The sequence below is a fragment of the Moschus berezovskii genome, chromosome 2 (assembly GCF_049115385.1).
Source record: "Moschus berezovskii isolate FMDL1 chromosome 2, NW_MosBer_1.0, whole genome shotgun sequence".
Taxonomy (NCBI): Eukaryota; Metazoa; Chordata; class Mammalia; order Artiodactyla; family Moschidae; genus Moschus; species Moschus berezovskii.
Window position 1 is genome coordinate 4,266,852 of NC_142461.1, and position 27,958 is coordinate 4,294,809.

General features: G+C 50.2%; 2 protein-coding genes across 4 annotated transcripts in view; both read left to right on the forward strand.

Annotated features, from left to right (window-relative positions):
* Nucleotides 1-9,129, forward strand: part of CDA (cytidine deaminase) — a 37,039-nt gene extending 27,910 nt beyond the window's left edge. Inside the window, exons 4-5 of one of the 3 annotated variants that reach the window (XM_088843241.1) lie at nt 2,506-2,930; nt 5,501-9,129. In XM_088843241.1, the coding sequence (XP_088699367.1) occupies nt 2,818-2,930; nt 5,501-6,851 (1,464 nt within the window). In that variant the 5' untranslated portion in view covers nt 2,506-2,817 and the 3' untranslated portion in view covers nt 6,852-9,129. The remainder of the gene's footprint in view (nt 1-2,505; nt 2,931-5,500) is intronic. The other 2 variants (XM_088843237.1, XM_055397733.2) reach the window with 2 other exon arrangements.
* Nucleotides 9,130-9,309: 180 nt separating this feature from the next.
* On the forward strand, nt 9,310-27,830 carry PINK1 (PTEN induced kinase 1). Its single transcript, XM_088843235.1, has 8 exons — nt 9,310-9,764; nt 18,651-18,941; nt 20,336-20,436; nt 22,675-22,857; nt 23,355-23,518; nt 25,676-25,803; nt 26,126-26,362; nt 27,534-27,830. The coding sequence occupies exons 1-8, from the start codon at nt 9,369-9,371 to the stop codon at nt 27,798-27,800; spliced, it is 1,767 nt and encodes a 588-aa protein (XP_088699361.1). The 5' UTR covers nt 9,310-9,368; the 3' UTR covers nt 27,801-27,830.
* The last annotated feature ends 128 nt before the right edge of the window (nt 27,831-27,958 follow it).

The window sequence follows — 27,958 nt, forward strand, 5'->3', positions numbered from 1 at the left end:
AAGTTGGCTTAAAGCTCAACATTCAGAAAACTAAGATCATGGCATCTGGTCCCATTACTTCATGGCAAATAGATGGGGAAACAGTGGAAACAGTGGCTGAGTTTATTTTGGGGGGCTCCAAAATCACTGCAGATGATGATTGCAGCCTTGAAATTAAAAGATGCTTACTCCTTGGAAGGAAATTTATGACCAACCTAGATAGTATATTAAAAAGCAGAGACATTACTTTGCCAACAAAGGTCCGTCTAGTCAAGGCTATGGTTTTTCCAGTGGTCATGTATGGATGTGAGAGTTGGACTGTGAAGAAAGCTGATGGCCAAAGAATTGATGCTTTTGAGCTGTGGTGCTGGAGAAGACTCTTGAGAGTCCCTTGGACTGCAAGGAGATCCAACCAGTCCATCCTAAAGGAGATCAGTCCTGGGTGTTCACTGGAAGGACTGATGTTGAAGCTGAAGCTCCAATACTTTGACCACCTCATGCGACAAGTTGACTCACTGGAAAAGACTCTGATGCTGGGAGGGATTGGGAGCAGCAGGAGAAGGCGACGACAGAGGATGAGATGGCTGGATGGCATCACCGACTTGACGGACATAGGTTTTTGTGGAATGCAGGAGTTGGTGATGGACAGGGAGGCCTGGCGTGCTGTGATTCATGGGGTCACAAAGAGTTGGACATGTCTGAGCGACTGAACTGAACTGGTGGCTCAGTGGTAAAGGATCTGCCTGCCAATGCAGGAGACGGGTTTGATAGAGTCAGGAAAGATTGTTATGCCCTGAGTCCGGTCCCCCCATACTGGTAGAATAAGACACTTGCAGCAATGCAAAGGCAAGAATGGGGTTTATTTCTAGCTCGAGCTAGGGCTCATGCCTCCTCCAGTGCAGTGGAGTGCGGACAACAGCCCCATCCCAGGTCACAGCGGTTTTTATAGTCTCAAATTACATAAGCACCTATTTTTGTTCAAAAGATCAAGCTGGCAGAAGCTCATTGGCCAGTTTATGCGCGTTCACGCGCGTATGCGCGCGTGCGCAGACAGGGTTTTTCTGGGGGATTTCCCTTTTTCCTCTGATTGGCCTGATTTTTGGCGCCAGCGGGACTTTTCTAGCGAGGAGTTTCTTTATTTTGGCACCGGGGGGATTTTCTTAGGGAGGAGTTTCTGTGAACTTAGCCTCCACCCTGTCTCCAGGAAATCGAAACTTAGGCCTGAGCAAGGTCTCAGGCTTATTACAGCTACTCAGATGTTAGGGCGCCTCACAAGAGCTCATACAGGGCTGAGCAACTAAGTGTGTGTGTCTCAAGTTTTGAGCCTGTGCTCTGGCGTCCAGGAGCCGCAACTCCAGAAGACTGCATCCTAGAGCCCGCGCTCCACAACCAGAGGAGCCACCCCCGTGAGAAGCCCAAGCACCGCAGCTGGAGGGCACTCACAGCAACAAAGACCCAGCAGAGTCAAGAACAAATAAATGAAATCACTTTTTTTTAAGGTGTAAAAATTGAAAATGTATGTGGACAAAGAAAAGAAATCAGAAAAGCAGACAAGGGCAGCAGGAGGGCCCGGTTCACCCTGTTAAGGAGTTGACCTTGTTCCAAAAGGCAGCTCTCGTTTTCAGATGGGTATGTGGGGGTGTGCATGTATGTGTATGTGTCTGACATGATCAGCTTTGTGCCTTAAATAGCTCAGTCTGTCAAATCAGATGTTAGAGATCTGAAGGAAGACAGAAGAAATAGCCATACGGGGAAAATAGCATGCCTCTGGGCTTAGGGCGAGTTGGAACAGCAGATTGTTTGCTTTTGGTGATCAACATATCTCTATATACTAGTAGTCTTTTTCAAACCATGAGTGCGTATTACTTTTAATTAAAAAACTTTAATTTTATGTATTTATTTACTTTAATTTTGGCTGTGCTGGGTCTTCATGGCTTTGCTGAGGCTTTCTCTAGTTGAGGCAAACGGGGGCCACTTTCTAGTTGCAGTGCTCGGGCTTCATAGGCTCTGGACACTTGGGCTTCAGTAGTTGCGACTTGTGGGCTCAGAGCACTGGCTCAGAAGTGGTGACACACGTGGTTAGTTGCTCTGTGTCATGTGGAATCTTCCCAAACCAGGGATCAAACCCATGTCCCCTGCAATGGCAGGCGGATTCTTATGCACTGCACCACCATGGAAGTCCATAAAAGACTTTTTAATTAAAAAAAAAAAAAATGAACGAAAAGAAAGAAGCTTGCAGAATGGAGGTTCATTTAGCAATAATGTAGTGTATTACAGAGCAAATGCGGTAGTTAGTTCTGTTGGGGGTGGGGGTGGGCTATTTAACGTTCCTGGTATTGCTGGACCACTAAGGGCAGAGAAGAGGGACAGCAGAAAGACGCTAGAGCCGAAGAGCGGAGAACATTCTCTGCCAGACTAAGGAGCTTAGGCTTTATCCTAAGATCAGTGGAAAAAGTCAAAGAGCCTGTGAAGGATTTTAAGCAGCAGGTGACATAGCCATATTTGTATTTTGAATAACCACTGCAGGGCAGCAAATTTATTGGACTGGAAAAGCCATGGACTGTCTGAATGTCTCAACAGCACCACACCTCCACAGCCCATCACAGCACGCTCGCCTCCATCTTGCCCAGGCAAAACAAAGACACTTCTTTCCGGTGAAATCTCATTCTCTGCCCACAGTTGTCCGATTCTGACCTCCAAAAACGACAGCCCAGAGTTCCGAGTAGCTGGATTTTGATCTGGCGGCAGCTTTGCTCTGTCAACAGTTTTAGCAAAAACTCCTTCCACCTCCGCTGGCAATTTACAGATAGCATCTCTGAGATGGTCTGTGGATAAAGGATGTGGCTGCCCTGGGAAAACGGAAATGGGGCCAAAGGACACCGTCCCCACAGGAAGGTCAGACAGCCCTCAACAGTTCTCCATTTGCAAGTCTTGTCTTCTTCCACTGTCATGTAGGTGTCAGCCTTTCTTCTCCCCACTACACATCCCCTGCCCCCTCCATGTCCTTTGGGGAAAGGTTAAATGATGCTTCTTAGGAATATTATGCACTTTATCAAAACTATGCAGTCTTGCTGCCTGGAGGGAAAAGGGTACAATGAACACAGATGGTGCCCACAGAGCAGAGTGTATACCAGCAAAGAGTCCTGTGGCCTCTCCAACAACCCCCTAATTCTCATGGCGGAGCATATCAAAGCCGGCCTTTGATGTTTAATAAACATGCTCTGAATAATGAGACTCTCAGACAGAATATTAAATCTGCAGTATAAACAGATATCTTCTCAGAAAACCACATGCCAATCCCTCGACATCACCTGTGTGTGATACCACTGAAGAGACAGAAGATGTTATGGGAGAACCTCAGGATGAGGCCCGTGAGACCCGAAACGTGGCACCTCTATGGAAGACTTCCTTCTCAGGTGAACAGATGGGAACAAGGGAACCAGGGCTGTGATGCCTACGAAAGACAGCCCCTGTGCCCCGAACAATAAGGCTGGATCTCTGCCCTGAGAAGGGAGAACACAGAACCCCGTGAACCCTGATGGCAGCTTCTCTGTGTAGAAATCCCCGTTTGCCCTTTTTATAGTTAGGCCTGCTGAAGAATTGAACTTCATGATGTGCTTGGTTTAGACCTGTCACAAGAAACTCAAATTTTTCTACAGAAGGAGACGTGAACCCATCTAGTGCTCCCTGTTGGGCAAGAAACTTCACAGTCTACAATGGAGCGTTAATTAACATCAGCCTGGAGTTTTCATTTCTACAGATGGGTAGCTTAAGCATCACAAGTCTGGCAAGTTTATTTGCGGCTCAGGGGAACAAATCCGGAGGCTGATAGCAACCACCCTCTTTAACTCAAAAACACCAACACAATGTCTCTTTGGTGAATACGCATTACAGGCTGCATAGTCATTACAAGCCTCGTGGTAAAAGGTTACATTCCTAGTGGAGTAAAGAAAATCCTTTTAGTTAAAATATTAAACATCTCAGAGAACCTCTGGCTCCTTTTCAGTAAACATTAAAGAGAAGAGCTGTAATGACAAGAACACACATCAGATGGGCAGACTTAAACTTTAAAGGACGTCTTTGCCACAACTGAGTTTCCATGGGTGAGCCCGTGGTCACTTGTGTGAAGTTTGTGAAGTTTCTCCAACCTTCTCTTCCTTCAGTTCAGTTCAGTTCAGTCACTCAGTCATGTCCGACTCTTTGCGACCCCATGAATCACAGCACGCCAGGCCTCCCTGTCTATCACCAACTCCCGGAGTTCACTCAAACTCATGTCCATCGAGTCGGTGATGCCATCCAGCCATCTCATTCTCTGTCGTCCCCGTCTCCTCCTGCCCCCAGTCCCTCCCAGCATCAGGGTCTTTTCCAGTGAGTCAACTCGTCGCATGAGGTGGCCAAAGTATTGGAGTTTCAGCTTCAGCATCAGTCCTTCCAATGAACACCCAGGACTGATCTCCTTTAGAATGGACTGCTTGGATCTCCTTGCAGTCCAAGGGACTCTCAAGAGTCTTCTCCAACACCACAGTTCAAAAGCATCAATTCTTCGGCGATCAGCTTTCCTCACAGTCCATCTCTCTCTTCCTTGCCTTTCTCCAAAGGACAGTTTCAACGGAGCACTTTGAAATTGTAATTTAAAACTCTCTGAGATCAAGTCAAAAACTTAAACATAATATCTGACTTCCATGCACCTCCATAAATAAACTGGAAAGAAATTAATCTGTTTATCTACTTATTCCAAATAAACATGACTGCATATCACATGGGCCCTGCTGTTTCTTCCCATATGAGAGATCGGAACACCCATACTGCTGAAACAGTTGGCCACCTGTCTCTAGCCAGGGCTCTACCCCATAGCCAGATAAGCCTGGGCCTAGAGCTCTTCAGAGGACTGAAGATCCCTCCAGCAACAGCTGCTATGTACCTGTCCCTTAATTTCATATACAAGCAGGAAGGAGGGGCCATGAAGCCTTTTGCCTTCTCTCCCTTGATATCCTGACTTCCATCACGCCCTCATCAGAACAGTCAGAGTGAAGATGCTCCCCCGTGTTGGCTGGCCCTGAACAGTGGAGAGTCCCATCCTCTTTTCATTCAGGAAAAGGCTGGCTGAGATGTGTGCTACTGCAGAGCTCAACGCAAGGTCTCCGATATGACAAAGCTCACTATTAAAATGTATTTGTTTGTTTGAAGCCACTCAGTGCAAAGACAATTAAGTAACCTCTGTGAGTTTTATCAGACTATTCATACTAAGTTCATTTTTCAAAAAAATTTGACATCATGAGTTAGAATGAATTTTTTTATGTGTTCAAAATGCTTTTTTTTTTTTTTACTTTGCTTCTAACTTTTCTTTTTTGGCATCTATTTATTAAAATTTTTATTGCAGTATAGTTGATGTATAATATTATAAGTTGAGGTGTACAACATAGCAATTCACAATTTTTGAAGATTATACTGTGCTTATAGTTATTACAGAATATTGCCTGTGTTCCCTGTGTTTTATGGTATACTCTTTTTTTTTTCACAGTATATTCTTTTGCTGGAAGAGGTCAGTCTTCATTCCAATCCCAAAGAAAGGCAATGCCAAAGAATGCTCAAACTACCGGACAATTGCACTCATGTCACACGCTAGTAAAGTCATGCTCAAAATTCTCCAAGCCAGGCTTCAGCAGTATGTAAACCGTGAACTCCCAGATGTTCAAGCAGGTTTTAGAAAAGGCAGAGGCACCAGAGATCAAATTGCCAACATCCGCTGGATCATGGAGAAAGCAAGAGAGTTTCAGAAAAGCCTCTATTTCTGCTTCATTGACTATGCCAAAGCCTTTGACTGCGTCGATCACAATAAACTGTGGAACATTCTGAAAGAGATGGGAATACCAGACCACCTCACCTGCCTCTTGAGAAACCTGTATGCAGGTCAGGAAGCAACTGCTAGAACTGTACATGGAACAACAGACTGGTTCCAAACAGGAAAAGGTGTACGTCAAGGTTGTATATTGTCACCTTGCTTATTTAACTTATATGCAGAGTACATCATGAGGAACGCTGGGCTGGAAGAAGCACAAGCTGGAATCAAGATTGCTGGGAGAAATATCAATAACCTCAGATATGCAGATGACACTACCCTTATGGCAGAAAGTGAAGAGGAACTCAAAAGCCTCTTGATGAAAGTGAAAGAGGAGAGTGAAAAGGTTGGCTTGAAGCTCAACATTCAGAAAACAAAGATCATGGCATCTGGTCCCATCACTTCATGGGAAATAGATGGAAAAACAGTGGAAACAGTGTCAGACTTTATTTTTTTGGGCTCCAAAATCACTGCAGATGCTGATTGCAGCCATGAAATTAAAAGACGCTTGCTCCTTGGAAGGAAAGTTATGACCAACCTTGATAGTATATTAAAAAGCAGAGACATTACTTTGCCAACCAAGGTCCGTCTAGTCAAGACAATGGTTTTTCCCGTGGTCATGTATGGATGTGAGAGTTGGACTGTGAAGAAGGCTGATCGCCGAAGAATCGATGCTTTTGAACTGTGGTGTTGGAGAAGACTCTTGAGAGTCCCTTATACTGCAAGGAGATCCAACCAGTCCATTCTAAAGGAGATCAACCCTGGATGTTCATTGGAGGGACTGATGCTAAAGCTGAAGCTCCAATACTTTGGCCACCTCATGCGACGAGTTGACTCACTGGAAAAGACTGTGATGCTGGGAAAGGTTGGGGACGGGAGGAGAAGGGGACGACGGAGAATGAGATGGCTGGATGGCATCACCGACTCTGTGGACATGAGTTTGAGTGTACTCCGGGGGTTGGTGATGGACAGGGAGGCCTGGCGTGCTGTGATTCATGGGGTCGCGGAGAGTCGGACACGACTGAGCGACTGAACTGAACTGATACTCTTTTGCTCATTTATTTTATACATAATGGTTTGTACCTCTTAATCCCCTACCCCTAAGTATCTATCAACAGACGAATGGATAAAGAATATATGGTATACAATTCTGCCATAAAGAAGAAAATATTCTGCCATTTGCAACAACAGTGGATGGACTTGGAGGGTATGAAGCTAAAGTGAAATAAGTCAGACAGAGAAAGACAAATACTGTATGATTTCACTTATATATGGAATCCAAAAAATCAAACAAACCAGTGAAAGTGAAAGTCGCTCAGGTGTGTCCGACTCTTTGCAACCCCATGGGCAGAGTCCATGGAATTCTCCAGGCCAGAATGCTGGAGTGGGTAGCCGTTCCCTTCACCAGGGGACCTTCTCAACCCAGGGATGGAACCCAGGTCTCCCGCATTGCAGACGGAAACAAACTAGTGGACATAACAAATAGAGAACAAATTAGGGGTTCAGTGGGAAGAGGGACAGGGAGGGGGGCAAGAGAAACTGAATTTTCAAAAAAGCTTCCATTATATGAAGAAGCTTTATGGAAAGTGTTTGCTAAAACACCACAGGGAGAAAATTGCACAGATCAAAGAGCACATCTAGGTGAATTTTCATCACATGAACATACCCAGATCAGGAAAGAGAACGTCCTCAGCACCCCAAAAGCCTGGCCCCTAACATTGTAGATTAATTTTGTCTGCCTTTGACCTTTACATAAATTGAATCACATAGAATTTATCACTTTTTTTTTTAACTGTGCCCCCATGGCATGTGGAATCTTAGTTCCCAACCAGGGATCAAACCCAAGCCCCTTGCATTGGAAACACAGATTCTCAACCACTGGACTGTCAGAGAAGTACCTATTTACTGCTTTTTATGTTTTCCTTTTTTAACTGGTCAGTGTATTTATAAAATATACCCATATTGCTGCCTATAGTTGCAGACACTCTTCTGGTTGAATATACCACAATTTGTCCAGCCTACTGTAGATGGTCATTTGAGTTGTTTCCAGTTTTACACTATGTAGAATAGCATTGCTATAAACATTCTTGGGGAAATTATGTTTGCATTTCTATGGGTCTATACTTACGAGTAAAATTACCAGTTTTTCATTATAGATATGTGTGTGTGTGTGTATGTTTAAATTCACCAATTCAAAGATGGATCTTTTTGCAGTTGCCTTATTTTTATTCCTATTTATTTCTGTTTTTACTTACTACTCTACATCACAGAACCAGGGCTGTGCTGAAGGTCATAAATGAGCCCCAAAATAAATGGATTAGGTTGTGCCTTTCTACCCAAGCAATGCTGAGGTGGTTCTCACACCAGACAAATGTCTCCTTGCCCTGAAGCTCACCTGTCACACACAGATATACATGGCTGTTCATTGTTTAGTCACTAAGTCGTGTCTGACTCTTTGCAACCCCGTGGACTGCAGCAGGACTGGCTTCCCTGACCTTCATTATCTCCTGGAGTTTGCTCAGACTCCTGTCCCTTGAGTCAGTGATGCCATACATACATGGCTACACCTACAAAAACATTTTAAATCTTTTCCAGGGTCTCTGATCCACAACTAGCCTTAGGAGTAAGGAGAATGTTACTGAATTCAAGCTCAGTCTGCTTATCGAAAACTGATTGACCGAGAGACTAGGAGTTGAGGCAAGGAATACAACTTTATTCAGAAAGCCAACTGACCAAGAAGAAGGCAGGCTAATGTCTCCAAATAACTGTCTTGTCAGGGTTTAGATGCCAGGTTCTTTTACAGGAGAGATGGGGAGGAGTTGGGGAAATAAACCAGTCAATCCTAAAGGAAATCAGTCCTAAATATTCATTGGAAGGACTAACTGAAACTCCAATACTTTGGCCACCTGATGTAAAGAACTGACTCCTTAGAAAAGACCCTGATGCTGGGAAAGATTGAAGGTGGGAGGAGAAGGGGACGACGGAGGATGAAATGGTTGGATGGCATCACCGACTCGATGGCCATGAGTTTGGGTGAACTTCAGGAGGTGGTGATGGACAGGGAGGCCTGGCGTGCTGCGGTCCATGGGGTGGCAAAGGCGGGGACACGACCGAGCGACTGGACTGAACTGACACCGCATATGACCTGGGACCCTCACAGCCCTTCTTCCGTCGCTTGGTATTTTTATCTATAAAAATGACGTTCCTATCTCACTGGTGCGAAAATTAACAAATGTAGAGTGTCTGGCACAGTGACGGTTACTCAATAAATATTCCCTCCTCAACGTCTCGATTTTGCCAGAAGCAGCCAAGTTCACCCCCACACCCTCGACGTCCTCGACAGGCCACCCCTCAGACGCCACGGGCAAGTCTGAAGAAAGGACACGCCGGCAGGGACGGCCACAGCGCCCTCGCGCGTCCAGCCGGGAAACCGCCGGAGAGACGGCCCCGCCCACCGGGCCCGCGCCTGCGCAGAGGCTCCGCCCCAGGTGCGGCGTCGGGTCGGGCGCCCCGGACGCCGGCAGGTCCCGAGGGGCCGGGCGGCGACGCCATGGCGGTGCGACAGGCGCTGGGCCGGGGCCTGCAGCTGGGCCGAGCGCTGCTCCTGCGCTTCACGGCCAAGCCCGGCCCGGCCTACGGCTGGGGCCGGCCGGAGCGGCCTGGACCCGCGGCGGGCTGGGGCCGCGGAGAGCGCCCCGGCCCGGCCGCGGGGCCCGGCACGGAGCCGTGCAGGCTCGGGCTCGGGCTTCCCAGCCGCTACCGCTTCTTCCGCCAGTCGGTGGCCGGGCTGGCGGAGCGGCTCCAGCGGCAGTTCGTGCTGCGGGCCCGGGGCGGTGCGGGCCCTTGCGGCCGCGCTGTCTTTCTGGCCTTCGGGCTGGGGCTGGGCCTTATCGAGGAGAAGCAAGCGGAGGGCCGGCGGGCCGCCTCGGCCTGTGAGGAGATCCAGGTGAGGGCCGGCGGCGGGCGGGGCGGGGGCGGGGGTGGGGGGGCAGGGCCGGCATGGGGCGGGGGCGGGGCCGGGGGGACCGAGCCGGGGCAGGAGCCAGGCTTGGGGCGGGGCCAAGTGCGGGGGCGGGGCGGGGCCGGGGAGACCGAGCTGGGGCAGGAGCCAGGCTTGGGGCGGGGCCAAGTGCGGGGGCGGGGCGGGACTGGGAGGCACTGACTGCCTTCGGGCCTGGGGTCAGGAATTGTCTTGTTCAATCGCGCATGCTTGTCCGGCTCTCTGCGACCCCATGGACTGCAGCACGCCAGGCCTCCCTGTCCATCTCCAACTCCAGAGCTTACTCAAACTCATGTCCGTCGCGTCGGTGATGCCATCCAACCATCTCCTCCACTGTCGTCCCCTTTTCCTCTTGCCTTCCGTCTTTCCCAGCATCAGGGTCTTTTCAAATGAGTCAGTTCTTCGCATCAGGTGGCCAAAGTATTGGAGTTTCAGCTTCAGCATCAGGCCTTCCAGTGAATACTCAGGACTGATTCTATTTATCTTGTAGTTGGGAATTCCTTGGCAGTCACTGATTAAGGCTCATTTGTTACTGATCTCCTGGTGCCAGGCCAGGACCTCACTTTTGTTTTACTATCTTCCCTTCCTCAAACGGGGCTTTCCCGATAGCTCAATTGGTAAATAATTCACTTGTAGTACGGGAGACCCCAGTTAGATTCCTGGGTCGGGAAGATCCGCTAGAGAAGTGATAGGCTACCCACTCCAGTATTCAGGCCTGGAGAATTCCATGGACAGTCCATGGGGTCACAAAGAGTTAGACAGGACTGAGTGACTTTTACTTTCACTTCCTCAAACTGCGTGGTTTGAAAGATATACTAATTATATAGCTCCTGTGGCTCCAAGGCCAATGACCATCTGTAAATTTTCTAAAATTTAAGGACAACTAAATCCTAACCTTATATTCCAGAGGTAGCTGTCATCCCCAGTTTATGGATGAGGAAACATACTCAGGGAGGTGAAAAGTGAAGTAACTTGCTGAAGTCACAGGTCTGACTTTCACAGAACCTGTGCTGTTGTTAACCACTTGCCAGCCAGGCAGCCTCCACAATTTAGCCAGTTAGTGACATAGCTGAAGTCGTAGTAAAACAGCAGGCCTAATGGTTTTTAGTTAACAACCTGTATAGAGTTATCAGGGGTGACTAAGATGCTTAGTTCTTGGGTTTTTTAAGTGTTTTAAAGAGCTCAGAGGATTCTGTTTCTACTCAATCAAAATCTCTACTTCTCCAGAGAAACAGAATGAATAGGATGTGTTTATTGAAAAGCAGCTTTATTTGAAGGAATTGGCTCTGCTGTTCTGGAGTCTGGCAAGTTCAGACTGCAGGGCAGACAGGCAGGCTGGACACCGGGGGAAGAAACATTGTTAAGTTCAAGTCTGAAGGCCATCTGCTGGCACAGTTCCCTCCTTTTCAAGGAGCTCATTCTTCCTGGGGTTGGGGACCATTCACTGCCTTAGTACAGCCCCCGCGTTTTACAGCTTAGCGCTGAGGTGGTGCAAAGTGGGGTGATTTGCCCAAGGACACAGCTGGTTAAAGACCAAGCAGTGTTGGTCTTTAAGCTCCCATGTTTCCTGGCTTTCAGCCCGGGTCGTGTTACTCATCACCAGAGCGCCTCATGTTTACGCCCTGGCCCCTTTGAGGCAACAGGTGATGCTTGGCCTAGTCCCCAGCCTCTGCCCCTGTCTTTTGTTACAACTCAGCTGGCAGAAGCCAAGGGCGGCCAACTTGACAGACCCTACTTAAAATTACAGCGGCTGTTTCTAAACTGAGGAGTGTGATCCTCCTAAGCTTACCATCTCCACATCCTTTCCTCACACTTCATTCTTCTGTGTCTTAAAGTTTTTAATTAATTACAAATTAATTTTTAAAATTCTTGCATTTGACTTCTTTGGAAAGAAAATCAGAGTACCAGATTTGGCAACATGTCTGCTAAAATTCTAATTCTAATGCTAATTCCATATGGTGTCTGTCATACTGGAGTAGACCAGACCAGTCCCTTTAGATGCATTTGGAAAGCATTTTGTGGGGGGAATGCTTTATAAAATAGGTCAAAGATATGAATATGTATTTCACCAAGAGGAGATACAGATGCTACATAAGGATAGTTCAGCATCATGAATCATTCAGTTCAGTTCAGTCGCTCAGTCGTGTCCGACTCTCCACGACCCCATGAATCACAGCACGCCAGGCCTCCCTGTCCATCACCAACTCGCGGAGTTCACTCAAACTCATGTCCACAGAGTCGGTGATGCCATCCAGCCATCTCATTCTCTGTCGGCCCCTTCTCCTCCCGCCCCCAACCTTTCCCAGCATCAGAGTCTTTTCCAGTGAGTCAACTTGTCGCATGAGGTGGCCAAAGTATTGGAGCTTCAGTTTCAGCATCAGTCCTTCCAATGAACACCCAGGATTGATCTCCTTTAGAATGGACTGGTTGGATCTCCTTGCAGTCCAAGGGACTCTCAAGAGTCTTCTCCAACACCACAGTTCAAAAGCATCAATTCTTCGGCGATCACCTTTCTTCACAGTCCAACTCTCACATCCATACATGACCACTGGAAAAACCATAGCCTTGACTAGACGGACCTTGGTTGGCAAAGTAATGTCTCTGCTTTTTAATATGCTATCAAGGTTGGTCATAACTTTCCTTCCAAGGAGTAAGTGTCTTTTAATTTCATGGCTGCAGTCAGCATCCTTAGTGATTTTGGAGCCCCAAAAAATAAAGTCTGACACTGTTTCCACTGTTTTTCCATCCATTTCCCATGAAGTGAGGGACCTGATGCCATGATCTTTGTTTTCTGAATGTTGAGCTTCAAGCCAACCTTTTCACTCTCTCTTTCACTTTCGGGAAATGCAAATTGAAAATACAGTGTGATATCTCTGCATACTTATTAGAGCAGCTAATATTTTAAAAATAAATGATAATAGCGAATGCTTGTGAGGATGCAGAGAAACTGGACCAATGGTGAAAATCTAAAATAGTACAGCCACTCTGGAGAATAGTCTGCAGTTTCTTACAAAACTAAACATACATTTATCATATGGCCCAGCCATTGCAGTCTTGGGCATTTACCCAGAGAATTGAAAATTTATGTTCACACAAAAACCTGTACATGAGTACCTGCTGTGGGAAACAGTATGCCAGTTCCCCCAAACATTAAAAACAGAATTATCGTATGATCCCAGCAATTCCACTTCTTAGCATATAGCCAAAAGAATTGAAAGCAGAGACTTTGAACAAATATTTGTACACCTATGTTCATAGCAGCATTATTCACAATAGTCAAAAGGTGGAAGCAACCCAAGTGGCCATCAATGGGTGTTAAATCTTGTACACAAGTATTTATGGCTGCATCCCTCATTAAGATAGCAAAATATTAAAAACGCAAACCTTCTTTAGCTGGTGATTTGTTAAACAAACCCTGGTATATACAGTGGAATACTAATAATAAGGAATTACAAGAAATCAGCCATTGATAGAGGTAACAACTTCAGTGAACCTCAGGGGCATTATGCTTAGTGAAAAAAGTCAGTTCCAAATGGTTGCATCCTGTGATTCTATTTATATAATATTCTTGCAATGACAGAATGGTAGAAATGGAGAACAGGTTGCCAGGGACGTGGCTGCATGGGGCACGGCTGTGGGGTGCAAAAACAAAGAGGCGGCTCAAAGGGATTCTGCTGTGATGGGACAGATCTGTGTCTCGATGGTGGTTACGGGACTGCAGGTGGGGTGAAGCCGCATAGAGCCACACCGCATGGGCATGCACACGAGTGAATGCGGGTTAGAAACGATGGTGACAACCGGGTAAGGTCTGTAGACTAGTTGACAGTAGTGAATGTTGTCACTTGCCTGGGTTTGATACTGTACTAGTGCCTCGTAAGATGTCAACTGGGGGAAACTGGGTGAAGCGTACACAGGACACTTTGTGTGTTTTTTTTGGCAGCTTCCTGTGAGTCTATATTTATTTAAAAATAAAGCTTTAAAAACTGTCTCATTCTCAAAACTATGGTTGACTGAGGATTACACGATACTGCTTCGACTCCACAGAATTTAGAAACTGGTTGGTAAGGCAAGACAGACCTTCATTTTTAAAAAAGATTAAAAGTTCTCATGCGAGATAGCTTATAGACGCCCAGTGCTTCAGGAATCTTCCAGAAGGAAAGACTGCTGTGGGCTGGGTTGTCAGCACTGGTTATAGGGGAAGCAGGAGCTTGAGTTGGGACTTGATGGATGAGTAGGGATGAACAGGCAGAGCGAAGACAATATGTCAGGGGGCAAGGGGAGGGGAACAGTTTGAGCAAAGTTTCAGGGAGAGGCGTGTGAGAGACCAGTACGGGCGGTGCAGACCAGCCCGCAAAACAGCGTTCATATATAGGAAGTGTCAGGACAAGGCACTGAACGACCCGTAAGTTGGGCTCCAGTTTCTGGTGGTGCTGGTCTCCCTTGCTGCATGCGGGGGCTAATCTCTGTTGCAGTGCGCAGGCTTCTCGTCGCGGTGACTTCTTGTCGCGGAGCAGTCGACGAGTCTGTGTGCTCTAGGGCACAGAGGTTCGGTAGTTGCAGTACACGGGCTCAGTAGTTGTGGAGCACAGGCTTAGTTGCTCTGAGGCTTGTGGAGTCTTGCCGGACCAGGGATCAAGGCAGATTCTTATCCACTGGACCACCAGGGAAGTCCGTCAGTTAGGTTCTGCTGTGACATTTGAAAGCAATGGGCTTTCATTGGACTCAGAAGCAGGTGAAGGAAGGCCATGAGTGGGAAAGTCTGGAGGCAAGTGACTAGCCATAGAAAGGGGGGGATCAGCAGATGGGATTTGAGGAGGAAGGTAGAGTTTGGGCGACTCGAGGAATGATGTCACCTGCCTGAAGTAGGCAAGAATCCCAGTTTGGGGAAAATGGCCTCTTTCCCCGTGTACCCCCACCGACACTTGCATCTAATTCCATCAGACCTCTTGTGCTCTTTGTCCCTTTCTGTAAACAGAATGGCCCCCAGCTTCCTCAGAGGCAGAAACAGGGAGTCAGGTGAACGGTCAGGCCACTCCAGCTGGCTGTTCTCTTGCTCTCTGTACACCCCTGTGGGACCAGTCCCTGCTTCAGCTACACCCTCCTCACAGGAACATGCTTGCCCTACCCCAGCTATGATTGTTCTCAGCTTTGGGCCAGAGCAGCTCCACCTGCTAGTTTATTAACTACTTACTGACCAGAGACATTAATAATACATCTTTTGTTACCTAATCGTTATTGACCAGTCGTCTTTTAATACTCACTTATATGAAAATTGCTGGCCACAGTTGTTAGTTTCTGCAAAAATCCCCCAGTTGATAATATGTTAAAGGGACACATCTGTCCTCGTGATGGTCGTTAACCTGAGGGGCTGTGAGGGACGTGCCCCAGCCACTGGTCTCCCTGGTAACTGGTGAGCCCACCTGACTTCAGTTCTTCCTGTAAATAGCAGCACCACCGCCCCCACCCCTTCCTGCCCAGTGGTGAAGATTGCTGCCTGCCCTGCCTGCTGCGCACGGTGGGGTGTTGCTCAAGGACCTTTTGCTGCAGACATGTAAGGTTCTCTGCCACCGTCTCCGGGCTCTTGCGTACGTTATCTGAAGGCTGGGCAACTACAAAGCCTGCAGGCCTTTGGGGTGCAACCTAACAATATTTGAGCCGGCTGAGAAAGCTCCCGTAAACACCAAGATGTCAGGAAAGGGCAGGGAGCTTGGTTGGGGAAAGGAAAGCTGTTGGGGAAATCCCAGGGTGGCCGCCCACCAGCTCATGGACCCCAGTGACAGCTGACTACCGTGAGAGGTATCTTTCTTTTCCATTATATCGATGCTTTCCCGTTAACCTCGGAGTCTCTTTCTTGTTTAAATGTAGCAGCCCCATGCTCATGGGTCATCTAATTGCATAGGGATGGCTGATGAATACAGACAAAATGCAAGGACCTGGATTGTCTGTAAAATACAAGCGTACCCCTGACCCACCAACCCCAAACAATTTAGACACAAGTTTAGGGCTATTAACTCAGGGACAGGCTTGTGAATTGGATGTGGCCAGTTTCTTGCAAAGGCTTGTTTGGGGCCTGTAGCAGTGGCAAAACAATTAAAGCATACCCTTGGGTTTCTGGCCCCAGCTTTGAAGGGAGCTGAGCAGTGACAGTGGTGTGATGGAACGGCAGTGATATGCAGCCTCCGATGCGTTACAGCTGATGGAGGACATTGCAAAGGGCCTAGCTGTGTCGTCGAGTGACACCAAAACCCGCCTGACCAGCCACAAAGTTCAGAAATGGACCGAAAAAATAAAGAACATACCCTGGCATGTCCATCTACCTCACAGCCCCACCGCACCTGGGCTACTGGGACGGATGAAAGCGAGAGTGACGGTCGCTCAGTGTGTCCATTTCTCCATGGGCTATGCAGTCCATGGAGTTCTCCAGGCTGGAATACTGGAGCAGGCAGCCTTTCCCTTCTCCAGGGCACCTTCCTGACTCAGCATTTGGACCCAGGTCTCCCGCATTGCAGGTAGATTCTACCAGCTGAGCCACAAAGATAGCCCAAAAATACTGGTGTGGGTAGCCTATTTCTTCTCTCAGCGGATCTTCCTGACCCAGGAATTGAACCAGGGTCACCTGCGTTGCAGGTCGATTCTTTACCAGCTAAGCTGTGAGGGAAGCCCCAGGGGGCCGGATAAAGGAACTGTTTCAGCAACAATTGAGACGTGAAACCCACTGTCTCACCGTGTGACCACATGTGACTCAGGAGGCTAACTCCAGACCTACCAGCTATAACTGAACATCCCAGGAGTGACCGTCCCCCTGCCTCTGCCACATTAACCCAAAGGCCACTTGTCAACACCCTCTTAAATTCAGCTGTTGACCACCAAAGGACCATTGCCAGCTGTCAGTCTCACTTTTGCCCTTGCCACAGGACCAAACCCCTGGGGAAATATAAAGTGGTCTGGGACTGGCAGATAAGACCCTGGTGGTTTGGGCTTGCCACCCTGTGGGGCATGGGATTAGAAAGGGATTTACAGATCTCACCTTCTTAGAGATCTACCCAGTCCCACCTAAGACTACTTAAAGGAATTAATCTGGGCCTCTACTGGAGAAAGGCCCCATTCTATTAACCCTGGGGTCTGTCACATCACCTCTCCAGGACTGGCATTGGCTGTGGGGACTGAAAGTGGACCGGCAGTGTGGTCCCACAGGCCTGGACAGGACGAAAACCACAGGATAGGTGGGTTGTCACAATGCTGGTACTACTTGTATTTTGCCTAGTGGTCACGACCTTCCCTATATTATGTAAAGGTAAACACCCTACACTTTGTCCCTTATCTGAGCAGAGAGAATCTGTCCGGGGACTGGGTGACCACGGTGGCCTAACTGTGAAATGAGTCTTGGAATTTCCCTGATGGACCAGTGGTTAAGAATCCACCTTTCAGTGCAGGGGACGTGGGTTAGATCCCTGGTCAGGGAACTAAAATCCCACGTGCCATGCAACGAAGCCCTTGTGGCCAAACTAAAGAAGCTGGCACCAAAGACCAGCGTGCTGCAGCAAAGACCCAGCACAGCCCAAAAATGAAAAGCCTATAGAAATGAGTCTGATCAGCGGGTCTCCAGCAAGATGCTCTGTCCTCCTGCGCGTCCCTGGGCCTCTCCAGACTCTTAGCTGCTGGTGTCCGTATTGCATTTGTGGTGTTTGGTTGCAGTGCACCTCTGCATACCTGACCCCAGGGATGTCACGGGAGAGGGCTGGACCAAGATTGTCAGGCCACGCAGAGTCTGTGGGAGTGGAGTGTGTGGTCCGACCACTCAAGATGGCCACTCTCTTGCTCTCTGTTCATCCCCTGCTGGACCTACAGGTCCAGGGAGCTGGACCAGTGCCTGCTCCCCTACAGCCTCCTCACAGGAGGTGTTTGCCCCCTGCCCCAGCTATGGTTGCTCTAAGCCTTAGGCCAGAACCGCTCCACCTGCTGGTGTATTAAAGGGAAACATCTGCCCTGGTGATGGTCATGAACGTGCGGGGCTGTGAGGGACACGCCCCACCCGCCCGTTTCCCTGGTGACTAATGAGCCCACCTGACTTCAGTTCCCCCTGTGAATGGTAGCCGCCTCCTCTCCAGAGGAGTGATCGCTGTCACGTCCTTCCTGCTGTCTGCCACACACACTGGGATGTTTCTCCAGGACCCCCTGCTGCAGACTGTAAGATTCCCCATCCAGGAAAACAGGGATGTCATTGTCACTGACTCCAAGCTCCTTCATCAGCCGTCTGGAGGCTGGCTATCTACAGGACCTGCAGGTCCTCGGGCTTCAGCCGAACAACAGGACCTGATGACTGGCTCCAGGGAGCCTCCTGATTTCCACCCCCTTGCTTGCAAGAGCAACCCGAGGTCATTCACAAGCGGGAGGGGGTGGCTCTGACCACATCTCCTACCCGTCCACAGCTCCTGGTAACCCTCCAGTAGCCGCCTGCCGAGGCCTTTGCAGAAAGACCATCTGCATGATCAGAAACCTCCAAGGTTGTGCTGGTAGGTTTTCCTGACAGGCAGCAAAGGAGCGGTGTGCCGGCTGCAGAACTGGGGAGTTGTAACCTCTTAACTAACACAGTGTTCTGTGTTGGACGGACTGTCGCAGTGACAGTGACATGACGTGACAGTTTGAGAATTACTCTGAATAAGGAGAGAGGACAGGCTGGCTTGAGCCCAGGACCAACAGTAGCACCCAATTTGGTTGTTTTATTAGCACTCGATCTCGTCAGTGGAGATTTGGCCTCGCTGTACGGTCCATCCCTTCACTGAAGCCTCCCGGGGCTGCCGAGCTCACGGTGCCTGCTCATTTTCTTCACAGGCAATTTTCACCCAGAAAAACAAGCTGCTCCCGGACCCACTGGACACCAGACGCTGGCAGGGTTTCCGGCTGGAGGAGTACCTGATTGGGCAGTCCATTGGCAAGGGCTGCAGTGCCGCCGTCTATGAGGCCGCCATGCCTGTGTTGCCGCGGAGCCGGGACGAGGCAGAGAGCCGGGGCCAGCTGCTTCCAGGGAAGGGCCCAGAGATCCTTCCGCAAGGAGAGGAGGAGGCGCCGGCCCCACGGGCCCCGGCCTTCCCCTTGGCCATCAAGATGATGTGGAACATCTCGGTAAGGGCGGGGCCCTCCATCTCTAAAGTCACCCTTTTTCAGAGTCCCCCTCTTGGGGGAGGGGTGTAACCCGACGGCACTTTTTCCCAGGAGGGAACCAGGGGCCAGCGAGACTCCCCACCGCACGGGCGCCTCTTGTGCGGCAGTCTGCAGCTGCGCTATCGGCTTAGACTGTAACCTGCCCACGAGTCACCTGAGGTCGGGCTGGAAGGCAGGTTCTGAGCGCGGGTGTGGGGTGGAGCCCGAGGTCCCGCCTCCCTGATGAGCTCCCAGGCCGCTGGGCCGTGAGCCACGCTGAGTGGCGGGGACCCGGGCTTCCCGGCCGATGAGCGCATGTCAGGGCTGCAGTGTGCTCTGTCCTCCCGCTCCCTGATGTGCTCGTGGGGGAGGAGGAGCCACATGCCTTCCTCTGAGCTCGCCTCCCACCACACTCCAGACCCAAGGCTGGTGTGTCAACTCTCTCCTCATAACCCTTGCTGAACTCAAGACTTTGGGAAGTTGAGTATTTTTCCCATCCAAAAACAAAGATTTCTGTCCATTTAAAGTAGTTTCTTTATCTTGCCGTTACATGGTGGGAGGAGGGTTAGGAAATTCATCAAGACTTTTCTCCTGCCCAGAGCATCTCTCCAAGGCTGAGATGGAACACAGCCACACAGCTCATGCTGGACCCTGAAGGATGTGGTTTGTTCCTTGATTTGGGGAATGAAGCTTTTTAGACTGTAGTTCCAAGCTGGGCTGATAGCTAACAAGTAGCCAACCCCCACCCCACGCCCACCCCCAGGAAACATCCAGTCTTAACATCAAAAATCCCACTGGTTGGGGCATGACAGCAAATGCATTCACAGAAGCTAAAAGACTTAATTCTTAAAGAATTCTTCATAGGTATGGCCAGTCCTGAGAGCTGTTCATAATGAAATGAGGAAAATACGATGCTTTTCCTCATTGTTTATTGAGTTTTGCTGGTTGGTAGAGGGCTGTTCCGTGACTCAGCGCAGGTTTATCCAGGGTGGGCTTGTCAGGCTCGGCCTGTCTGCTGAAGGGAGCCTTCACGGGTGAGCGTTCGTGCTCAGTGGTCCAGTCTGAGCCTGGTGGTGCCCAGAGGCCTCTGTAGCAGGAAGAAGAGCCCCTGCCGTGGTCGTCTCGACATCTCCTCCGGCCCTGGGCACCTGAATTGCTGAAAGTTTGAGGCGTGGGCAGCGTCCTCTGGGTTGGCATGAATGGTACCTCTGCCTCCTTTCTCCCAGGAGAAACTCGGCTTGGCTTGCCACTCAGAGAGGTGATGAGCTTGAAGATAAAAGCAAGTTCCAGGCAGTAGTTGTCCTGGTCCAGATTACAAGGAGGGCCTGGACTTCTTGGACCCGTGTAATTCTGGACCTGTTATGGATGTGTTCCAGGCAGGCTCATCCAGCGAAGCCATCTTTAGCACAATGAGCCAGGAGCTGGTCCCAGCCAGTCGAGTGGCCTTGGCCGGGGAGTATGGAGCGCTCACTCACAGGTAAGCGGCCATCTGCCCCCTCTCGCCCCGCGTGGAGCAGCACTTCCACCTGGGCCCTCAGCACAGCGTCTAACGTGACACACATACCCGCAGACACAACAAGCACTCGCTGAGCAGTGCAGTCAGCGATGGGCTTTCAGTTGGTGGATAATTGGGAGAGGCTAGTCTGACCCCAATGGAGAAGGAAATGGCAACCCACTCCAGTGTTCTTGCCTGGAGAATCCCAGGGACGGGGGAGCCTGGTGGGCTTCCGTCTATGGGGTCACACACAGTCGGACACAACTGAAGTGACTTAGCAGTAGCAGTCTGACCCCAGCTGGAGATGCAGGTGGCTGACTCACGCTCGAGCAGGGAGAGGTCCTCTAAAACTGTTCCCCATCCTTCTGAACTGGGCGGATCTGATTCATGACTCCTAAGTAGTTCCCAGGTAGAGCACCACCATTCTGTACGAATTTAATTCTGTCTGTCCCCAGCAGAGGTTAACACTCACTTTGCAACTAACTTCCATGACCTGATGGTGCCAAGATATATTTTTTTTAATGGCCTATTCCCCAAGAGTGCTCTTTGTGGCTCAGATGCCTGAGAAGTGGCAGCAGAGTCCAGTGTGGTCAGTGTTGGTCCGACCCCCATCAGGCCTCCTGTCTGGTTCCAGTTCTCCGTTCAAACACACATACCCTTCCCCAGTGCAGCCACACACTTCCCCTGGGTTCTCCTGACAGCCAGGCAGCACTTTGCCACTGTGGCGCCAACGGCCTTGTCCTGGGATCCTCGTCCTCCCAGTGGCCCCAGGCTGGAATGATGCTCTGATGCCTTTGATCACCTAGGACAGGGGCCCGTTTGGACGGACCCCAGAGGAGCTGTTGGAGCCACTCACGGCCTCGCTCAAAGCTCGGACTTGAGGCAGCTCGGAGGACAGGCCGGACATGGGACTCTCCCTGTTGCCTTGATGTCTCTGGGCTTCCGCTCCATCCGCCTCTCTCTGCCACCCTGCATCCTCATTTCCTGCCCGCAGCTATGCTTCTGGCTTCCCTCAGGCCTCGTGGCATTGTTACCAAAAGCAAACTCCTGACGTACAGTGAGGCCAAACAAAACCAAAATGTCAGAGTTTAGAACAGAGAAAGGTTTATTGCAGGACCATGGAAGGAGATGGGTGGCTCATGGCCCCCAAACATCAAATTCCCCAAAGGGTTTCAGCAAAGCATTTTTAAAGGGCACATAAGGGAGGGGGCGTTCCAGGGTGTGTGATCGGCTCATGCACAATTCTCCAGTAGACGGTGAGGTGACAGGGCAGTGTTACAGTGGTTAACAGCCTCAGGCTCCAGGAGGTCTGCGGGCTACCTGCTCATGGTCATCAAGTGGTTAGCATCTTCATTTGGTGGGGGTTTTTACATCTGTAAAACAGCTCGAGAGATATGCATCAGTTACTGTTCAGAGGAGCTCAAGCACGGTTACAGCATCCTTTCAACACCTCGGCTCCATTTCCTGTGCACTTACTGCTGAGTTTTTCCTTACACTCCACAGAGAGACTCTCCCCTCTTCCTGCCAACCACTGGGTCTTGGTCATGACTGCAGGCCCTTGGTTGCTCTTGGGTCAGGTGTGCACCCTTAGTCCCAGCAGCTCTGGGCAGGGGTGGGGCTGTACCCAGTGGGCAGTCTGCGGCCCCGGGCATGGCGTCCCAAGTGCAGCCTCTGTGTCTGAGCAGGGCGGTGGGGTGGGGCTCCCAGAGCAGCAGAGGCCTGGGCAGGGCACCTGACACACAGGGGGAATCTCTTCTACAAACTGCCTCTGTATAGGTTCACTCAAAGGCTGACTGAGCTCATGCCAGGTGTCATGCTAGGGCCTGGATCAGGGAGATTCTGGGTCCTGTTAATCACCTTTCAGGGTATGTTACTGCTCTGTTCCCTTTTTATATTTGAGACTGAGCCAAGGGCAGTTAAGCAGTGTGGCCAAGGACCTGGAGTGGCAGGCATGGGGTTCAACCCCAGGCAGCCCGCTTCCAGGGCCTCCTGCCCCATGCTCTACCTCATGGGATGGACGGACGGTGGACGGACTGGTGGGGTCACCAGTGTGATGAGTCATCGCGGGTTTCCCTTCCAGCACCCTGCTCTGCACCTGGCACACACTTGGTATAGATATGGGTGGAGATGAATGTCAGTGTTGATTGTGGCCTCAGACTATTGTATCCCAAGTGTCGTATCTGCTGCTGCCCTCACGTTTGTCCCACCCGGCTGAAACAGAAGACCCAAGGGAGGTCCGAAGCAGCTGGCCCCGCACCCCAACATCATCCGGGTCTTCCGAGCCTTCACCTCGTCGGTGCCACTGCTGCCAGGGGCCCTGGTCGACTACCCAGACGTGCTGCCCCCGCGTCTGCACCCCGAAGGCCTGGGCCATGGGCGGACTCTCTTCCTCGTCATGAAGAAGTGAGTGGCGGGACCCGGAGTGAGTGGGAGCTGGTCGTTGCCTCCAGGAGCCTGGGGTCACGGGCGAGAGGACCCTCTCTCTTTGGGAGACAAGGGCAGGCTGAGCGCGTATGCCTGCCCTGGAGTGCAGTTTCCCTTTGGAACGGCCTTTCAGGAAAACAGAAGTGCATGTTCAGTCAGGTCATACTTTCCATCTAGTGCTCTTAGTACCTTTGACCGTGGCCCCCTCTATGCTCACCTTTCTCCTGCTTTTTTTTTAAACATAGACTCTTCTCCTTTCCTCCATCTCTGTGCCCCTGGCATTGCTGTGTGAGTGTTTTAAGGAAACGAGCAGCTGTCCTGTAACTTCTAACGTGTGTGGCCATGATGGTGGATAGAAACAGAATGGCTACTTAGGGGAAAAAGGGATCAGAAGAAAGGCCATCATCCTAACAGGAAGTAAGGTGCTTGGGATGCTAGGAACGCAGTAACTGGTGCCCTGTTGCGCTCTCCACCAGCTACCCCTGTACCCTGCGCCAGTACCTTCACGGGAACACCCCGAGCCCCCGGCTGGCCAGTGTGATGACTCTGCAGCTCTTGGAAGGGGTGGATCACTTGGTCCAGCAGGGTGTCGCACACAGAGACCTGAAGTCCGACAACATCCTTGTGGAACTGGACGCAGGTGGGTGCCCCGCCCCACTCTGAGCTGTCTGGGGCAGTCTGGACTTCAAGTTTGGGGACATTTAGGGGCCTCCAGGTCGTTTCTGGTTTTTATGTTCTAAGTTGTGCCTTAGCTCTGCACACAGAGATAAGCACTCTCTCCTTCAAGATGGAGGGTTTTGTTCTTTGTTTTGGTCTTTGTATTGTAAGAATATTTTCAGCGAGTACTGCTTGAGTGTCAGCCCAGCTGCCTCTGGAAATGATCTCCCCATCATTGGAAGCATTCAAGCAAAGCTGAGTAGCTTCTTGCCTGGGAGTTCTGTAAAGGAGAGTCATTGTTTTGCTGTTGTTGTTTAGTTGCTAACTTGCATCAGACTCTTTGCAACCCCTTGGACTGTAGCCCACCAGGCTCCTCTGTCCATGGGAATTCCAAGGCAAGAATACTGGAGTGGGTTGCCTTTTCCTTCTTCAGGGGATCTTCTTGACCCAGGGATCGAAATTCTGTCCCCTGCAATACAGGCGGATTCTTATCGGGTCAATTTTGAACAAAAGGATTTAAGATAATTAAATATGCAATTAAATTCTAGAGAAACTGGCTTTCAAAGGAAGTCTTCATGAATCCTTTTCCAGATAACTAATTGATAATGCACCGATTTTATCCAGTTCTTGGCTAGGGACATTGATTTCCTGGAGGCATGTCCGTGTTTGTATTGCTGGTCCCACTCAGCTCTCTGGTGAGTGGGCAGCTGTCCAGGCCTTTCTGGCCTGTGTTCCTGGGTCAGCATGTCCTGAGAGTGGCTTTTGTTGTTGTTCAGTCACTCAGTCATGTCCGACTCTTTGTGACCCCACGGACTGCAGCACGCCAGGCCTCCCTGTCCATCACCAATTCCTGGAGCTTACTCAAACTCATGTCCATCGAGTCAGTGATGCCATCCAACCATCTCATCCTCTGTCGTCCCCTTCTCCTCCCACCTTCAATCTTTCCCAGCATCAGGGTCTTTTCTAATGAGTCAGTTCTTTGCATCAGGTGGCCAAAGTATTGGCGCTTCAGCATCAGTCCTTCCAATGAATATTCAGGATTGATTTCCTTTAAGATTGACTAGTTGGATCTCCTTGCAGTCCAAGGGACTCTCATGAGTCCTCTCCAACACCACAGATCAAAGCATCAATTCTTCGGCGCTCAGCCTTCTTTATGGTCCAACTCTCACATTCATACGTGACCACTGGAAAAGCCATAGCTTTGATTATACGGACATTTGTTGGCAAAGTAATGTCTCTGGTTTTTAATACCCTGTCTGGGTTTGTCATAGCTGTTCTTCCAAGGAGCAGGTGTCTTTAATTGAACGGCTGCTGTCACCATCTGCAGTGATTTTGAAGAAAATAAAGCCTGTCATGGTTTCCACTGTTTCCCCATCTGTTTGCATGAAGTGATGGGACCAGATGCCATGATCTTAGTTTTCTGAATGTTGAGCTTTAAGCCAACTTTTTCACTCTCTTCTTTCACCTTCATCAAGAGCCTCTTTAGTTCTTCACTTTCTGCCATAAGGGTGGTGTCATCTGCATATCTGAGGTTATTGGTGTTTCTTTCAACAATCTTGATTCCAGCTTGTGCTTCATCCAGCTTGGCATTTCGCATGATGTACTCTGCACATAAGTTAAATAAGCAGGGTGACAATATACAGCCTTGATGTACTCCTTTCCCAATTTGGAATCACTCAGTTGTTCCATGTCTGGTTCTCACTGTTGCTTCTTGACCTGCATCCAAGTTTCTCAGGAGGCAGGTCAGGTGGTCTGGTATTCCCATCTCTTGAAGAATTTTCCAGTTTGTTGTGATCCACACAGTCAAAGGCTTTAGTGTAGTCAGTGAAGCAGAAGTAGATGTTTTTCTGGAATCCTCTTGCTTTCTTGATGATCCGACAGACGTTGGCAATTTGATCTCTGGTCCCTCTGCCTTTTCTAACTCCAGCTTGCACATCTGGAAGTTGTCAGTTCACTTACTGTTGAAGCCTCCCTTGGAGAATTTTGGCATTATGTTGCCAGCATGTGAAATGAGTGCCGTTGTGGCGGCATTTGCTCCTGGGTCAGCATGTCCGAGGGTGGCTTGCTGGAAGAATAGGAGGGCCTTGAGATGCAGGGAGGGGAGGAGACTTGGCATCTCGGTCTGCGTGTCTCCCCACAGACGGCTGCCCCTGGTTGGTGATCACAGACTTTGGCTGCTGCCTGGCTGATGAGCGTGTCGGCCTGCAGTTGCCTTTCACCAGCTGGTATGTGGACCGCGGGGGAAATGGCTGCCTGATGGCTCCTGAGGTGAGTCCTACTGAGCGTGTCATGTGCCACCAGCAGAGCCTCTCCCACCAGGTTTCCTCTGTGTTTACTCAACACTTTCATCTTTTCTGACCCATAATTTATCAGAAGTCCCTTCCCTGCCTCTTCACCTGGAACTGATGTCCCAGGAGAGATGAGTTTTGTCAGCCTGAGCACATTTGCTTGAATCTAAGCTACAGTTCATTCCAATTCTGGGTTCCCTGGGACAGAGCCCAGACTAGTGCATGAATTGGGTGCTGTGCAGGGGCACAAATAGGTTTCAAGAACCAGCAGCGTGACTGCTCACTTGTTGCTTTCCGAGCAGGTGTCCACGGCCTGCCCTGGCCCCAGGGCAGTGATCGACTACAGCAAGGCGGATGCCTGGGCGGTGGGCGCACTCGCCTACGAAATCTTCGGGCTCCCCAATCCCTTTTATGGCCAGGGCAGGGCCCACCTTGAAAGCCGCAGTTACCAGGAGACTCAGCTGCCAGCACTGCCCGAACAGGTGCCACGGGACGTGAGGTGCCTGGTGAGGTCGCTGCTGCAGCGTGAGGCCTGCAAGGTGAGGCGGTTCAGGCTTACAGGGGGTGTGTGGATGGGAACCTCAGGTCGCGTTCCAGAGTAAAGGGCAGGGCTGGAGTGAAAACCGGCTCCTCTGTCTTACAGAGGTGATGGCCATGTACAGGAGAATACACAGCAGGCTGGAATATAGATGGGAGCAGGGGAGCTGGCCACCAAGTTTGGAATCAGGATTCCAGCAGTCAGCTCCTCTTGGCTTCAGTTGCTTCAAGTTACTCAGAGGGAAAGAGGTGCAGTTTTAAGACATGTTTAATGAAGATATTGGAGAAGGCAATGGCAGCCCACTCCGGTACTTGTGCCTGGAAAATCCCATGGAGGAGCCTGGTAGGCTGCAGTTCATGGGGTCGCTTAGAGTTGGACACGACTGAAGCAACTTAGCAGCAGCAGCAGCAATGAAGATATAGAATCAGCTGAGAGCTAACCAGACAGATAGGATGAGCTCTCCTAAGAGATCTGGGCATTTTGAGATTACTCCAAAGGCTAATGACATATCTGAAACCCTAGTAGGAGTGGTAGGGCCAGCGCGGGTGCATGCAGGGTGTAAAAGACATGGACAGACCAGGGCTCAAAGTCCCACCCTACCACTCGCCCCTCACTGTGTGCAGCAAGCTGTCACACAGTGTGCACTGCCGTCATGACGTTAGGACGACTCCCCTCACCCAGACAGGCTGTCACACAGTGTGCACTGCCGTCATGACGTTAGGACGACTCCCCTCACCCAGACACAGGGCCCAGTAGGGCCTTCCCTGACAGTCCAGTGGTGGCCTCCCCAGATTCCAAGGCAGGGGACACAGGTTTGATCCCTGGTTGGGGAACTAAGATCACATATGCCATGCTGCATGGTGAAAAAAGTTTAATAAAAAGGCCCAGTATGGGGAGGCTATTCCAACAACGTCCCCTACCCCTACCCCACCCCACCCTACCTCTACCCATCCCACCCCACCCCCATCCCACCCCAAATTTTGTACCCACGGGAAAGCCTGGGGCGTGGGTAGAATTGGCCAGTGTGTGTGCAGAGTACTGCAGGAGGGAAGGGTGAAGAGTATGCTCAGGGCCAGAGAAGGGAAGACCCTGAAACAGGCTGCACTAACAAAGCGGGCTGTGGCTGAAGACTGTCAGAGGTTTCTAAGCTCCAGCTCTCCTTCCTATTGCAGAGGCCGTCTGCCCGAGTGGCTGCTAACGTGCTACATTTAAGCCTCTGGGGTGAACACACGCTCGCCCCGAAGAACCTGAAACTAGACAAGATGATTGGCTGGCTCCTCCAACAATCAGCTGCCACTCTGCTGGCCAACAGGCTGACAGAGAACTGTGTGGAAACAAAAATGAAGATGCTATTTCTGGCCAACCTGGAGTATGAAGCACTGAGCCAGGCAGCCCTCCTCCTCGACTCCTGGAGGGCAGCCCCGAGACAGCTGCTGTAGCTGGTGAATTACTAAAAGAACTTTCCAGTATCTGTGTTGTGATGGTCTGTGAATGCTGAGCGAGTGCCTCCTAGGTGAGGGGACGGGGGAGTCAGGAGGGAAGATGGTACGGGGAGGGCGAGTCAGTGAAGAGAAGGCCTCAGGTTTGGCAGATGGAA

What these genes read in the sequence shown, in the direction of transcription:
- PINK1 (XM_088843235.1), top strand. Translation starts at nt 9,369, where the DNA reads ATGGCGGTGCGACAGGCGCTGGGCCGGGGCCTGCAGCTGGGCCGAGCG. An exon ending in TATGGAGCGCTCACTCACAG is followed by an intron (nt 20,437 to 22,674) that starts GTAAGCGGCCAT and finishes CGGCTGAAACAG; the next exon opens with AAGACCCAAGGGAGGTCCGA. An exon ending in TGCAGCGTGAGGCCTGCAAG is followed by an intron (nt 26,363 to 27,533) that starts GTGAGGCGGTTC and finishes TTCCTATTGCAG; the next exon opens with AGGCCGTCTGCCCGAGTGGC.